Source organism: Choloepus didactylus, chromosome 6 (genome assembly GCF_015220235.1).
Source record: "Choloepus didactylus isolate mChoDid1 chromosome 6, mChoDid1.pri, whole genome shotgun sequence".
NCBI lineage: Eukaryota > Metazoa > Chordata > Mammalia > Pilosa > Megalonychidae > Choloepus > Choloepus didactylus.
The window spans coordinates 80,218,879-80,234,126 of record NC_051312.1 but is presented as its reverse complement, the minus strand read 5'-3'; the positions used below and the strand labels follow the sequence as shown (position 1 = coordinate 80,234,126).

At 42.0% G+C, this 15,248-nt stretch overlaps 1 protein-coding gene and 1 pseudogene across 1 annotated transcript; both read right to left on the bottom strand.

Moving 5' to 3' along the window:
- Positions 1 to 1,063: 1,063 nt before the first annotated feature.
- LOC119537065 lies at positions 1,064 to 2,058 on the bottom strand (annotated as a pseudogene).
- Positions 2,059 to 12,759: 10,701 nt separating this feature from the next.
- Positions 12,760 to 13,767, bottom strand: LOC119537064 (olfactory receptor 51I1-like). The gene has a single exon (XM_037839678.1). It carries the CDS (start codon positions 13,765 to 13,767, stop codon positions 12,760 to 12,762), a length of 1,008 nt encoding a protein of 335 aa, XP_037695606.1.
- Positions 13,768 to 15,248: the final 1,481 nt, after the last annotated feature.

The following is a 15,248-nucleotide window of genomic DNA, read 5'->3' as shown; positions in this document are numbered from 1 at the left end:
GTGTATCAGCCCCAAAGATCTGTGTAATTTAGGAGGTGTCAGGCTGGTCTCCCCCATGTCCAAAGGTGTCCAGGGAAGCCTAGGAAGGCACAGGCAGAGGTCGGCAGGACCAACCAAGGTCATGCTGATGGTGATGAGGGATCAGTACAGAGGGAAAGGGAGCAAATGAGAATATGCCCACCTCAGGGTATGGGGAGGTTACTAAGGCTGAAGGGAAGGAGAGGGCATGGGAAAAGAAAAGATGTATCCAGGCACGGTGGTATCAGACCTATTTGGGAGTGGCTGTTTATCCAAAAATAGGGCCTAGGATTCTACTACAGCAGAATTTTTTCTTAGAATTTTTAGAATCTGAAGCCAGCATGTTTGGATGTTGTCCATGTTTTTCTGTGTCTAAGTTGTGACCATTTAATCAGGTTTTCCTCATCCCAGAGTCTCCTGGTACATAAACTCTGGAAGTGGAGACATTCTGACGGTGGGTGGAGGAAGAGTTGGGTTCCTTACAGAATTCACTTCACAGGCAGGTCTACCATATACTTTATTGCCTAAATACATACATTTTTGAGAGTGAAAGGGGGCACTATTAATGATACCAAGGAAAACAGGTATAAACTATGACTATCTGTGGCCACCAGAAAGTATGCTTATCCCACTCATAATATGCTCCTAGGAAGATCTTTCTTATTGGAGGATACTCTTCATTTCTTCCTAATACATTAAAAATGTACATTCATTTTATTTCACTTCAAATTCCATTAAATTTCTAGCCTTTATCATTGACTATTTTTCAGGTCTTTGCTAGGATTTTTGTGGTAATAAGGTAAAGGGAAATACATTATCTCTGCCCTCAAGTTGATTGTATCTGGCTAGGGAAGAAAGACATGCATGTGAGCACACACAGACACAGACATGGATGCAGTGTGAGAGATGGAAAGGGCTTAGGAATAACTCCTGTGATCTAGAGCCAAGCCTGTGGCAACACCTTGAATCCCTCCTCCCTATTTCTCCTCAAAATGCCTTTTGTAGAATTTTTCCCATACCAGAAACACCATCAGGGTTTATGGATTCACTGAAAGTCCATGTTTCCTTTGAATGAAAAAAGCATTTCCCTCTTGCTTAATAAGGTGACAATTCCGTCGGATTGGCTGGGTCTTGGCACTGTAGATGATGGGGTTGAGCACAGGAGGTACAAAGAGGTAGATGCTAGACATGAGTGTGTGGACCATGGGTGAGGCATGCTTGGCAGCATGATGCATCGCAGACACACCAATCATAGGTACATAGTACACAAGCACTGCACAGATGTGTGACACACATGTGTTAAGGGCCTTCTGCTGTTCCTCCCTGGAGGCAATGCCCAGCACTGTGTAAAGAATCAGCACATAAGAGACCACGATGAGTAGTGAGTCCAGTCCAAAAGTGACCAGGACAATGGCCAAGCCCAGGATGCTGTTGAGCTTTGTATCAGCACAAGGCAGCTGGATCAGGTCAGAGTGCAGGCAGTAGGAGTGGGAGAGGATGTTAGTGTGGCAATATGGCAGTTGCCTCAAAAGGACTGGAAGGGGGGCCATGAGTGCCACACCCTTCATTGTAACTCCCAGACCAATGGAGATGATATGGGGTAAGGTCAAGATGCCTGTATACTTCAGCGGGTTGTAGATGGCTACAAAGCAGTCATAACTCATGGCCAAAAAACACCTGACTCCACGCAAGAGAAGGTGTGAATGAAGAACATCTGGGCCAGGCAGCCATCAAAGTCAACCTGACGGGCATCAAACCAAAGAATGCCCATGACAGTGGGCAGTGTAGATACAGAAACTCCCACCTCAGTGATGGCCAACATGGAGAGGAACAGGTATATTGGTTCATTCAGGGCAGGGTTTGCCTGCACTGCTGCCATGATTAGGCTGTTGCCCACAATAGCCACGATGTACATGGTGAAGAAGGGGATGGAGAGCCAGCCATGTTGGGCCTCCAGTCCTGGGATGCCAGTCAGGAAGAAGGGTAACAGATCAAGGCTTGCGTTGCCCACAGCTCCCATGTCAGCAACAGCAGGGAACAGTCTTCACCTGCCATTTGAAAACACTGAAGTTAACTCCTCACATCGAGGGTCTGCTGCCTTAGCAGCCCACCTAAGTGATTAAAGGAAGGAGATGGAGGTGGATATGAAGAGTTGAAGTCATCTTCTTCCTTCTGGGTAACAAATATCATCCCCCAACACCTATGACAATGCACTCTTTTCTTTCCTCCTGCTTCCCTAAGCTCCAGAATCCTAAAATGTTACCCTGTAAAAGGGATATTTGAGACCACCCAGTCTTTACTTGAGGTAGCATAGCTTAAAAATTAAGTGCAGAAGCTTTGGAATAAGTCATACATGGGTCAAATTCCATACTTAGCCAGTTCCTTGATGTGATATGGATATCTTAGGTAGACTGTGTTCCGAAGTTTGTGGTTTCTTGTTTAGTTGTGTTGTGTTGTTACTTGAACAGTGAAGATAATTATTCTATATTCTCAAGTTTGAATATCAAGAGCAAATGATATAATTAATGTCAGATGTGCAGTGTTTTGAAGCTCTGCAGATGGATTCTGGCAGACTTTATTTTGAATGTAATTGATAATTTACTCTCCTTGGGACATTGAACAGATAATTTAACCTTTAAGCCTCAGTGTCTCCATCTGTAAATTGGAGATAAAATACACCTAGACTTAGTGTTTTAAGGGGAAATAAGATATCGTATGATACATGAAGCACAGAAAAAAATAAACTATGTTATTCTTATTTTTATTCTCACCACTCATTTTACAGGGAGACATAAAGACCCAGAAAGGAAGAGTGAGTAATGTACCCAAGATTAAAGTCAATAACTGCAGAGCCTGGATTATAGCTCAGATCTACAGACTCTTCTTATGGTGGTTTCCCATTTCACTGTGGAGATGGGAGTAAACCCAAGTCTCATGTAGGATGGAGTCATCAGAACTAATTGACTCTTAGCTTTGCTAATGTGGGTCTGAGGAGACAAGGACACCTGGGAAAATGTTAGTCTCCATGGGCCCCAATCCACCCTGAGGAGGGAAAAACATTTTGAATGAAAATGAGGCTGTGGTTTTAGAAAGTTGAAAGAGAGAAAAATACAAATACAGGTGGTGAATGAAATGGACATTCCAGGTGAAAATGATCATAATACACAAATGACATCTGCATTTAAGATCAGAGTCTCAATTAGTTATTATGTAAAGACATAGGTGGCTCCAAAAAGAACACATTTGATTTAGAATCCACTGATGATTAAAGACACAAATAAAAAGGACTATTCATTTGTGATGAAGTGATCAGAGGGAAATAGCCAAACCCCAATCAGAAGGTGAAAATAATATAATATATAAATCAAATAAAATAATAGTAAAACATAACAATGTACATAAAGCAGTGAGAAAGGAAGAAGGTACACTCACAATTGATCTGAAAGCTGAATTATCTCCAACCATTACATCAGTTTTTCATTCAACAGACTTGGATGCATGATTCACTGATTCTATTTCTATTCTTTATTCTGAAACATTATGGATCAAATTGTGTCCCCCGAAAAGATACATTGAAATCTTAACCCCTGGTCCCATGAATATGACCCTATTTGGAAATAGGGTCTTTGAAAATGCTATCAGTTAAGAGGAGGCAAGCTGGGTTAGGGTGGACCCTAATTCAGTGTGACTTGTGTCCCAATCAGAAGAAATTTGGACAAAGTCAGACAGAGAGAGAGAAAGAAGACAGCCGTGTGAAGGAAGCAGAAATTGAGTTATGCTACAAGCCAAAGACTGCCAAGGATTACTGCAAAACCACTGTCAAAAACCTACAGATTTAAGGGGAAACATGGCCTTGTGACACCTATGTATTTCAGATTTCCAGTCTCCAGAACCTTGAGACAATAAATTCCTGTTGTCTTAAGCCACCCAATTTGTGGTATTTTCTTATGGTCGGCCTGGTAAAGTAAGACATATGGTTACCCACTGTTGGTGTGAAGTGTTGTGTACATGTAAACTGTTTAATGGGAATGTGCTAGTGCAGTGGATGTACAGTTGGGGGAATTTGCACCCAAGGATTTACAAAGCACTATGGTCATGGAGACAAGCATACATAATGGTGAGGAGGCCCATGACCAGCATTCTTCTACTCTTAACTCTTAGGTCCTCTCTTCATGTACTGACCCTGCTGAAAATTTATGCATTTTATCTCTGTGCTTCCCTCAAAATCAGTGACTTCCCTGACAGATGAAATATGTTTCCCTGTGTCTTTTCCCCATTCATTTCTCATTTCTGCCTCATAGATCAGTGGTTTTCACCTTGACTATACATGGAGAATCATTGGAGGAGTTTACAAAAATCCCACTGCCCATGAATTTTCTGGAGATGGTACCTAGTTTTCAATATGATTTCAAGTACCCCATGTGAACCCAGCATTGAAAACCACTCCAGATGCGATTACTGATAGCCCAGTCACTTTGCTGTGACAGTTTTTTAGACTTTAAAATGTATCTTGCAAGGACTCCCCAGTTTTCTTTCTCCAGCAACCTCCCTGCCCCAACAACTACCCACAACTTACACATTTCCTTGTGATTCTTTATTTTGCCAGAATCTTCAGCATCCTGGTTTACCTCTAAATTTGGGTTTTCTGTAATAGTCAAGGGTTGTGCCTGAAGATATAACCCAGGTTTAGAGAAATTGTTACCTATCCTCTTTCTCTGGAGGTGCATCCAGAAAGAGAAATGTACCTGGTAGGAGGCTTTTCGGGCTCTGATCATCTTTACTTTAGGTGTGTGTCTGCTTCACATGAGGCTTCCTACCAATGATAAAACCTCATGTTTTGCAGGAAGTAGCAATGGAAGCACAAGCCATGACATGTGTGAAGAGGAACATGCAGAACAGAGAAGGGCAATGCCCAGGAGACCACAGCTTGTGTGATGTGTGATGTAAATGTTAACCATGGGGGAAATTGCCTCACTACCAACCTGCCTCATTTGAGCCTCACATCAACTCTAAGTGACTTGACTGAAATCAGTTTGTTGTTGAGCTGGGACTAGGACTTATTCTTCTTATTAGAAGCCCTTCATTTTTCCTCTGAAGCCCAGCCTTCTGAAGCTGAGGCCACTTAAGTGAGACTAGGACAGTGCCGGAGAAGTTGGTTATTTTTAGTTTCCTAGGTGGAAAAAAAGGGCAGAACGGAAAATGACAGATTTTTTTTTTTTCCAGCCTCCTATACGGACTAGGTGTGAGGTAGAGAGGAATGGGGATTATGTGACTTTCTCAAATGGTTCCCCCACTGATGTCCATCAATCCACCTGAAAGACTCCCTAAGACCTAAAGCTAGAGACCAATCTCACATCCACTGGAAGAATCCTCTCCAAAGCATCAGTATTTAGCAGTAACCCACACTCTGCTTATACATTTCCATTGATGGTGAGCTCATTCCCACCTGAAGACACTCTCCTGGTGAAATCATACTGATTTATCATGTGCTTTTGCACATTCCTCACATTAAGCTTAAACCTATGCACCCAGGGTATAAGCCTGCTACTTCCTCCACATTGTAATGCTACAGACATAGAGACCCAAAAGCTGTAAACAGGTTTCACTTTAGTATTGTGGATATTATTCTTCATGGTATGACCTGTTTTCTTGTAGAATACTTATATTAATTTGTAAGCATATATTGATTTGTGTAATTATTTGCTTAATGTCTGTATCCTTAGTATATTGGAAGTTCCATCAAGACAAGAATGGTATTGACTTTTTTTTTAATTTAACCACCAGATACCCAATGCTAGTATGGGGTCAAGCACATAGCAGATGCTTAATAAATAGTTTAACTTAAATAAACTATGATTGAATAACGAATGAATAAATAATATCTGAAAGTTTCAAGCATGGTATCTTTTGACTCTTCTTCTTCATAGCACCTACCCTAAGTTCCTTTAGCTACTTCCCAAAGTACCTGACTTTGAAGTCCTCCTTTCCGAGAGGCTTATGGGGGGTAAATCTGATATTAAGCAACAGTGTGATTTGCAGCTAACTACAAATTACTAGCTTTTAGGCTTTATTAATAGAGGCACTTTATTCAGAAGATAAGATGTTTTTAAGTAAACTTTTATAATTATATGGCTTTGTATTTGGATTACTTTTCTCTTGCTTGTTAGATTCTTTTTGTTTTTGTTTTTGTTTTGAATTTCCACTGTCATTCATGCTGGTAACCCTCATTTTATTTGTACCTTTTCCTAATACTATTTAAACAGAAATAATTACCTTTTCACATGTCATATTACAATAGTTTATATACAGTCTTTTTCCATTTTATTAGGGTAATACATATGCCTCCGACCTCCCTGTCATACAAAATGCTCTTCTAGGTTCAGGCTTGTGCCTTGTTCATCCCTTTCTCCCCAGCTTCTCTCATAATTCTGGCACAAAGACACATTCAAGAAATCATGAATGAATGAACACATGAGCATATAGCTAAGGCCGTAACTAAAGTGCATTTAGTTCTGGGTCCCACAACCTAGATAGGATATAAACCAACATTGCAAAGGTAAAAGGAACAAAGTCATATGAAGAGCAGTGAAGGAACCCATGTGATTTTTTTTTTTCCAGAAAAGGAGACTGCAGTACAGATGGATGGGGATGAATGATGCGAAGAGATAGTCAGATAGGGGAAGACTAGCAGCAATAGGTGGAGATTACAGGGAGACAGTCTGGGGCTTGCATACAGACTGCATAGAAAGTTAATCAATGAGATAAAAAGCTCTGTCAGTGGAGATGTTCAAGGAAAGACTGGTTAATGCTTGAGTTGAACTGGGATTAGAGACCCATTCAACTTGCTCTTTGCCCTCAGGCCAGATATTTCAGATGGAGAAAATCTCTCCTAATCTGTGACACTGAAAATAGAATGACTGTGGATCTGTGGAGGCCAGAACAGAGGCAAGCCCTAAACCTCTGCTGTATGACCATCCACACAACGTTCCCTGGGAGTGCTATCTGCAAGTACCTGGGAGGCCACAAGACATTTGAGTGAATATTTCCCTTTTTGATGATAACCTACACGAAAATGAAATTTCAGAATTTTGTGTGTGTATTAAATCCATCCATCACAGGCCAAACAAATTGTAGCCACACACAGGCAACAAGGGAGCCTCACTCAGACAAAGATATGGAAACATGATGGGAAAAACTGAAAGAGCCATACTGAGGAACATAAAGAATGATTATGGACAGAAATATGCTTTTATAGATATGTATCTAGAAGACACAGGTTTAAACTCACCTCAGAGAGCTCTGTGCAATGATTGTTGGAGGAGCAGCAGAGGGCCAGAGCTTACAATGCCTCCAGAATGGGCCTCTGCAGACACAGAGCTAACACAGGAGGCAGGGTTTATGTCTCTGAATGAGAATTCCCAGAGGCCAGTGCCTCTGGGACCTTGGTTTGCCTGTGTGATGCTGTGCTGGTGATGGGAAAGGGAGGGGTTTAGAACTTACCTTGGCAATAGAAAGACAAGAAAAACACCTCTCCCTGGAGATAATGCCCTCCTTTCGAAGAGAAAATGAAATTCTAGCTCCTTCTCTGTGATGATGAGGATGGAGCCAAATCCTCCAAACTCCATAGAAAGCCTCCCCCCCAAATTAACCAACCTCAAAACTTGAAATCTGAACCCAGAACCCAGAATCTAGATCCCAAGATCTGATGCTTAATAAAGCTCAGTGGACAAATTCCAGTGCTCAGAGCCCAGAGCCCTGAGCCCAGAGCCCAGCATGCCCTCCCTCCCTCCCTCCCTCCCTCTCTTTCCCAACCCCCACTTTTTCTCTCTCTTTCTCTGTCCCCCTCTCCCTCCCTCTTCTATCCAGTGGTAGAATGGTTATGAGGAAGCAGACAATGCATGGGATTTAAGCAGTAAAGGATCATGGCTGCCACCACACTGGACGGGGTCCATCCATTTATCCCTACTGTGTCCTACTCAATTCCCACTCAAACTGCCTCACCCCAACTCTCCATCAAGTTCTATAAGAGCAGGTTCCCTTCCAGGAGACATAGCCATGGATGCTGAAAGACACAAGAGTTCACAAACTTTTTGGGTTCGAAGTCATATAATAGCCTCATGACCTTAGGAGATTAATCCTCAACATGGAATCTGATCTGTAAAGAGGATATTGCCTGTTTCCAAGGGGAAGGAGATTTAAATGAGAAGAAGGAAGTGGAAAGTTTTGTTTTTGTTTTTGCTTTTTTTAATTATTATTAAAAAATCATTATCCTTATCATAAGGTCTACTGCAGGTCCTAAATTCAGCTTCCCCAACCAAGCTCTTTCCCCAAACACTTATTAAGTATTTCATTTCACCTCTTCCTTGTTTCTGTTTCAAATAGAGTGAAGGTGTATTGAGAGAAAGAGTGGCAGGAGAGTGCTCTCTCCCTCTCTCTCTCTCTCTCTCTCTCTCTCTCTCCTTCCCTCCCTCCCTCTTCTATCAAGTGGTGGAATAGGTATGAGGAAGCAGGCAATGCATGGGCACGGAGAAAGTTTCCCCTTCCCCTTTTGGAACTCTGAGGTAAAAAGGGGCATCTCAGATGGGCAGTTTTAGAAAAAGCATTTCAACTTTCCTTCATTGTTATAGGGATGATTGGATCAGAAATAATGAATTGGGAAGTAGGAGATGGAAATTCAGGAGAATGCAGAAAGCAACATTGTGTATAAGGTCATATAATCATGGGAAAAGTACAGGAATTAAGTGATGAATTAGATTGGACATGAGGCTCTGCAGAAGAGAGGCAGGGCTTTGAGAAATCATAGGGTGAAGTAACTGTAGCTATGTCATCAGGGACACCATAGTGCGGGGCAAGCATTGGTCTGGGTTAATTCCCCACTTCCTTCCTTCAGTTCATTAGTCATTTGGTTATTCATTTAATTAACATGTATTGGATGTGGTAAACTCAGTGTTCAGTGCAGAGTTTTGGCTTTGACTTCCATTCTTCCTTTTTTTTTTTTAACTTTTGACAAGTTCTTTTCTTTTCAGGACTCAATTTGTGCCTCCATTAAATGAGTGGATAAGTCAAAAGAAACCCTAAATACTCTTTCACTCTGATACTGGTATTGGTAAATCTAACATCTATGCACATCTTAACAAAAGGCACTTACTGTGTTAAAAAGTCATCTATAGGAGTAATTATGAAGTGCCTTCCCTCATGAAGTTTAAACAGAGAAATAGATTTGTTCTATGTAGTTTAAGTGAAATTTTCCACAAAAGAGGACAGAGATAATCACAATCTACATGTAAATGTATGCTAGGCAGAAATACATTGATTAAATACATCAGATCTAAGAAAGAACATGCTCATCACAAAGAAGTTGGCAGACATGTCAAAAAAAAGAAAAAGGAAGTCTCCAAAGAAGTCTTCCTCAGGGGACTCACATGCATTGAAGTTCCATTCACAAAGTGCTCCTTAGGATGAACAGTACTTCTCAAGATCAACTACGGATACCTAAATATTTTTTAACTGAATGAAAGATTAAATGAACACATGCCTTAGCTCAGGACTCTAAGGGAAAAACTCTGCTTCTTTGAAAGACTGGGTACAGATTACAGAGTCTACAAAAGCAACTAGAAAGAGCAAAAGAACTTACCCTAAAGGACAGTTAGGAAAGAAAATGGGGGCAATGCTTCTCTAGGCAGGGGCAGATGATCTAGGAAAGAAGATTTTCAAGGAAATATCCCAAGGAGGATTGAACCTGTTGGGGTTCATTTGGCTGAGGAGAAAAATCCTTGTGCAGTGTGGAATAGCAGAATCTCTTCTAAGGTTTCAGCAACCCTTTGGAGAGACCAGGAGATGTGGGGACCAGGACTTTGCTTCTTCAAAGGGTCACAGTGGCTCAGTCTGGAAGGAGCTGCCCGTAGATCTGCAGTTAAGAGATTCTCAAAGAAAATGTAAAGGATTATCAAGCTGGCATACGAACCAGTTCTTGATGGACAGAAATGTCTAATGTATAAATCAGATCCTAACTCAGGAAAAAGCAAACAAATAGTGGCAAAGTGGCAGTAGTATCTCCCTCTAATCTGATTCCAGATCGGAAAGGTGAAGAGAACTCTTTAGACAGGAACTTTTCCACACTTACACATCAAGATAATGCACTAGTAAGAGTATAACAGCACTTCATGGCTTTCAAATGGGCTATCCCCATTTTGAAATTTACTGCAGGAAATCACTCTCAAATAATTCATCTGTTAAATCCCTGATAAGTCCTTCTCTCAGATATTGTGTGAGGAGAAATGAGATAACAAGTAGAAGGACTTGGGGATATGTAAAAATCCCAGATGCATATAGGGATTAATTTTATTATACCCACTACAAAATGAGGTTATAGTCATAGAAGTCTTGGTTGTCTAGCCTACCAAGTCAGGGCTGTCTTCATCTGTATGTGACCTGTGAAATCACATGGAGATCCAGGCTCAGAGAGGCCTTGTACTTGGTTTAATGCTCTCCTGTAGCCATCTCAAAATTCTTAATAATTTTTAAACAAGAGCTACTGTACTTTTATTTTGCCCAGAGCTCCACAAGTGATGTGGCTGACCCTGTACTTAGTATACAGTACCCTTGAAATACATGGTTGTTTTGTTCTTATGATCATTGTACTTCTCCCCTTCTCACTGTGTGGGTAGCAATGTCCTAGTCATGGTACGATCTCTCAGAACATCTTTTTTTCAATTGGCATACACACATCCTACAAGCATGAGTGTAACTTCCAATTCCTCTTGCCTTATCCCCATTTCATTGTGACAACTGATTGTTATTTTTCAAGTTTCTATTTGCATAGAAAGCAACCCTAAAATTGGGCTTGCCTGAAATTTGGATGCCAGGTAAGTTGGAATGATAGGAGGGGGAAATTAGGGTAAAGGGAAGGAATCTCATCATGGGGTGTGGGCCTCAGAGTGACTGTAGTGTGGCTGGGGAGGTATTGATCAAAATCTCTAAGGTTATTTCGGTGTTCCTCCTGCACTGCCTCTTGGAGATAATAAGCCTGCTTTCCCCTTCACTATCAACACAGTCTGCCTAGCTGTGATTCATTTGGTTTCTCCCCAATTTAAAGGCAGTCTACAATGTTACTTAGGGAATCTCTCAAGACCTTTTTCCCTAAGCTTCTCAATATATGAAATCTTCCCTTTGTCTAAACAAAGCTATCTGCAGTTTTCCCCTATTTTCTAGACCAATGGCTCTCAAAGGTGAAAGTGCATCAGAATCATTTGGAGGGCTTCATAAAATATAGTTTGCTGGGCCCCACCCCCGAGAGCTTCTGGTTCAGGAGGTTTGGGGAAGGGCCAGAGAATTCACATGTCTGACAAGTTCCCCAGTGATGCTGATGATCCTGGTCTGGGATCCACATTTTGAGAACCACTTTTCCAGACTTTTGTTATTTATGGCATGGTCTAAAGGCCATCAGATGGGCATTATCTGGGAAGTGTTAGAAAAGAAGAGCACTGTGCTTTAATATGCCCCCTGGGGTCTTGTTCCAATGGAGTTCTGATTCAGTAGGTCTTGTGTTGTTCTTAAATTCTGTTTTGCTAACACCCCACCATAAATGGCAATGTTATCATTCCTTTGAGAAGCAGGGTTCTAAACTTTCCTGCCTAAGTGTTTCTTCTCAGGAAGTTCCTTCTGCAAAGATTGTGTCCTTCTTCCTTCTCCCTTCTCCCAGGCACTATCATTAAGCCCTCTAAACCCTCTTATCCTTCACAAGCTACTTCAGATATACCCAAGAAAACCTGTTCTGATTTCCCACAAATCAAACAGGCCATCTCTCTCAGATGAAGTACCAAGCCTCTGTAGCATGTTGATTGGCTCTATTGTTTATCATTTCTTCCATCTGAATGGTAGTAAAATTATTTGTTTTCAGGTCTATTTGCCTTGCAGGACTTTCCTTATTCCTGTGTATACCTGTGGTAGCTTGGAGCTGTTATGTACCTCAGAAAAGGCCATGTTCTTTTAATTCATTCTTGTAGGTGCAGAACCACTGTGGTTGGGACTTTTGGATTGGGTTGTTTCTATTGAGGTGTGACACAGCCCTATCAAGGTGGGTCTGAATCCTTTACTGGAGCCGTTTATGAGAGGATAAAAGGCAGAAACACAGACAGAGAGAGAGAGAGAGAAAGAGAGAAAGAGAGAGAGAGAATAGAAAGAAAATGCCTCAGAGATGCCAAGAGAGAACCCATAGACACTCAGAGAGAAAACTACTGGAATCAGAAACTGAAAGTGATAAAACCTGGGAGAGAAGGACCAGCAGACTCTGGCCATCCATGTGCCTTCCCATGTGACAGAGGAACCCCAGATGGCAGCAGCCTTTCTCCAGAGAAGGTATCATTTTTTTGATGCCTTAATTTGGACATTTTCACAGCTTTAGAATTGAAACTTGTACCTTAATAAATCCCCATTGTTAAAAGCCAACCCATTTCTGATATATTGCATTCTGGCAGCGGTAGCAAATCTAGATAATACCAAACCAACATTTTAAAGGACACCTATTAATCTCAAAGTTCTCAAAGAATTTTTCTCTTCACATGTCTATCTCCTTACTTAACAATATGCCTTACTCACTATTATACACACACAGCAACTGGCACAATGATTTGCACACAGTAGATGTTTAACAACTATTTATGTCATTGAATTGAGTCATATACTCTTTAATTAGTTCCACATTCACAGCTGTCAAGATCCTGGAACTCCTCCCTCTTTTTTTTACCCCCCAGCATTCCTAAAGTCCTTCCTCCAAAGGCATACTCTCAGAGTCTGCAGCCTTCCTCCAAGCTGAGGTTTCTGGAAAACCTTGAGGATTCCTCTTTGAATCTCTTTGGTCTTCACACTGTAGATGATGGGATTGAGCATGGGGGGTACAAACAGATAGACATTGGACATCATGACATGAACAACAGGTGGGGCACTTTTCCAGAAGCGGTGGATCATGGAGACAGCAATAATGGGCACATAAAAGGCTAACACTGCACAGATGTGTGACATGCAGGTGTTGAGTGCTTTGAGCCGCTGCTCCTGGGATGCAATGGCCAGCACAGCTCTCAGGATCAATGCATAGGAGAGCAGGATGAAAGTTGAGTCTATGCCATAGGTAAAAATGACCACAAAGAGTCCATAGATGTTGTTAACATGGATGTCCCTACATGCCACTTTCATGAGATCTGGATGGAGGCAGTATGAGTGATGCAGAACATTGCCCTTGCAGAAGGGCAGTCGTTTTACCAGAAAGGGGAAAGGGAAGAGAGTGGTAAAACTCTTGGCAAAGATGGACAGCCCCATGGCCAAGATACGGCCATTGGTAAGTACTGTGGCATAATGTAGAGGGTCACAAATAGCCACAAAGCGATCGAAGCTCATGGCCAGAAGTATACCCGATTCCATGAAAGAGAAAGTGTGGATGAAGATCATCTGGACCAGGCAGGCATCAAAGCCAACATGATGGTAGTTGAAGCAGAATGTGGCTAGTACAGTGGGAAGCGTAGAGAGGGACACCCCCAGGTCATTGAGAGAAAGCATAGAGAGGAAGTAGTACATGGGCTGGTGCAGAGCAGCCTCCCGAACCACCAGAGCAAGGATGCTGAGGTTGCCTGTGATGGAGATCAGATAGAGGATGCAGAAAATCAGGGCCACCCAGGCTTGGTCTCTCTGCATCCCTGGAATTCCTGTCAGCTGGAGTGTGGCTGGCTGGAAAAGGGTGCCATTGAAGCCCTGCATAGCAAGTAGATGGGTGAATACAGGCAGAAGATACACCCAAGGGGATGTGTTTGGGTGGTCTTCACTTTCTTTCAGATATCCTGTCTCCAACACAAAGTTTAGAGAGTGAAAGTGTTTGTCTATATTCCACTCTACCCCATTATGATAAGCTCTTTGAGGATAGCAATTGGGTTTTACTCATTTCTGTATTGCCAGTGCCCAGCACACAGTTTCAGTCATAGTAGAAATTCTATAAAGGTTTGATGATTGAGTACCCATAACATGGCCAGGCAAGGAGGTAGAAGGAAACATGCCCAAAGTCTCCTAATTCTCACCTTAAACTGCAGTATTTCTCCACATCCCCATCTCTCCTTAGAAGCTGTATTCTTGGATTAGGAAATTAATCAGAAACTGGGATAGAGAAGTGAAAACACTCTCCATGCCTTTGGGTACCTTATGGTAGATGATACAGATGGAACCTCTATATTTGCAAAATTATAGCTCCAATACCCTTTACCCAAACTTCACCTCAGCTTCTCAATTCCATGGCCACCCCTGCACTTTTCAAAATCAAAACCTGTTCCACCTCTGAAATCCTAAATTCCAACATTTTACACTCTGACCACAGCCTTCCGGCTCTCTCATCTTCTCATGCCTGAGTACTTGCCTGGTGCCTCCATAAATTCCTCCATTTCCTTCCAGTCTACTGGTCTATTAGCTTTTCTGTCTCACTTTCTTTCCTGTCCTACTACCCCCACTAAGACCTGTATTTTCATCTCCTCTTTACCTCTCTTCCACATTCACATGTAAACCTCAACCTTTGGTAAATTCTGGGTATGCAGCTGGATAAAATCAAAGAAGCAAGTGTTTTGTTAGGGAAAAATATATGGGGGGAGACCTAGCTCCCTAGTACCTAAATTTTAAACCTGTTAGAGCCTTATTCATTCTTACTCCTTGGTATCTGAGGAAAAGATGTCTCTCCTTCTCCAAGGTCATGCCCTGCACCTTCATTATTCTGTTTTCAGCTCTGCCAGAGTCCTCTTTCCTCAGGCCATTGAGTTGTATCTTCAAGCTCTACCTTTCTGTCTCTTTACCTTCAGGCTGTAAGTATGTGCAAGGTCTTCCCTTCATAAAAACCACAGTAACCTTGCCTCTCTCATTACCATTCTATTCCCTTTCCCCTAGTCTCAGTCAAATTTCTCGAAACCCTATCTCTCTCTTTAGAAGTCAGTGAGGGGGAGCTCCTCCAACTTGATTCTGAAATCCTCAGTGTGAAGGATTTGATCTTATGTATCTTACTTTCCAGTCACTGCTCAATCCACTCTAAACTCCCCAGGCCCAATTGAAACTAATCTCCCTGAGTCACCAGTAACCTCTTTCTCTCTTCTGTCCCCTAATCTATTTGGCCTGTCTGCCACAGTTAGCGCTGTTGGACACTCGCCCTTTTGAACTGCCTTCTTCCTTCAGGAGCACCCTGTTCACTGATTTTCCTCCTACCTTGG

Excerpts from the sequence above, each read along its gene's own strand:
- LOC119537064 (XM_037839678.1), bottom strand. The coding sequence starts at position 13,767 with ATGCAGGGCTTCAATGGCACCCTTTTCCAGCCAGCCACACTCCAGCTG.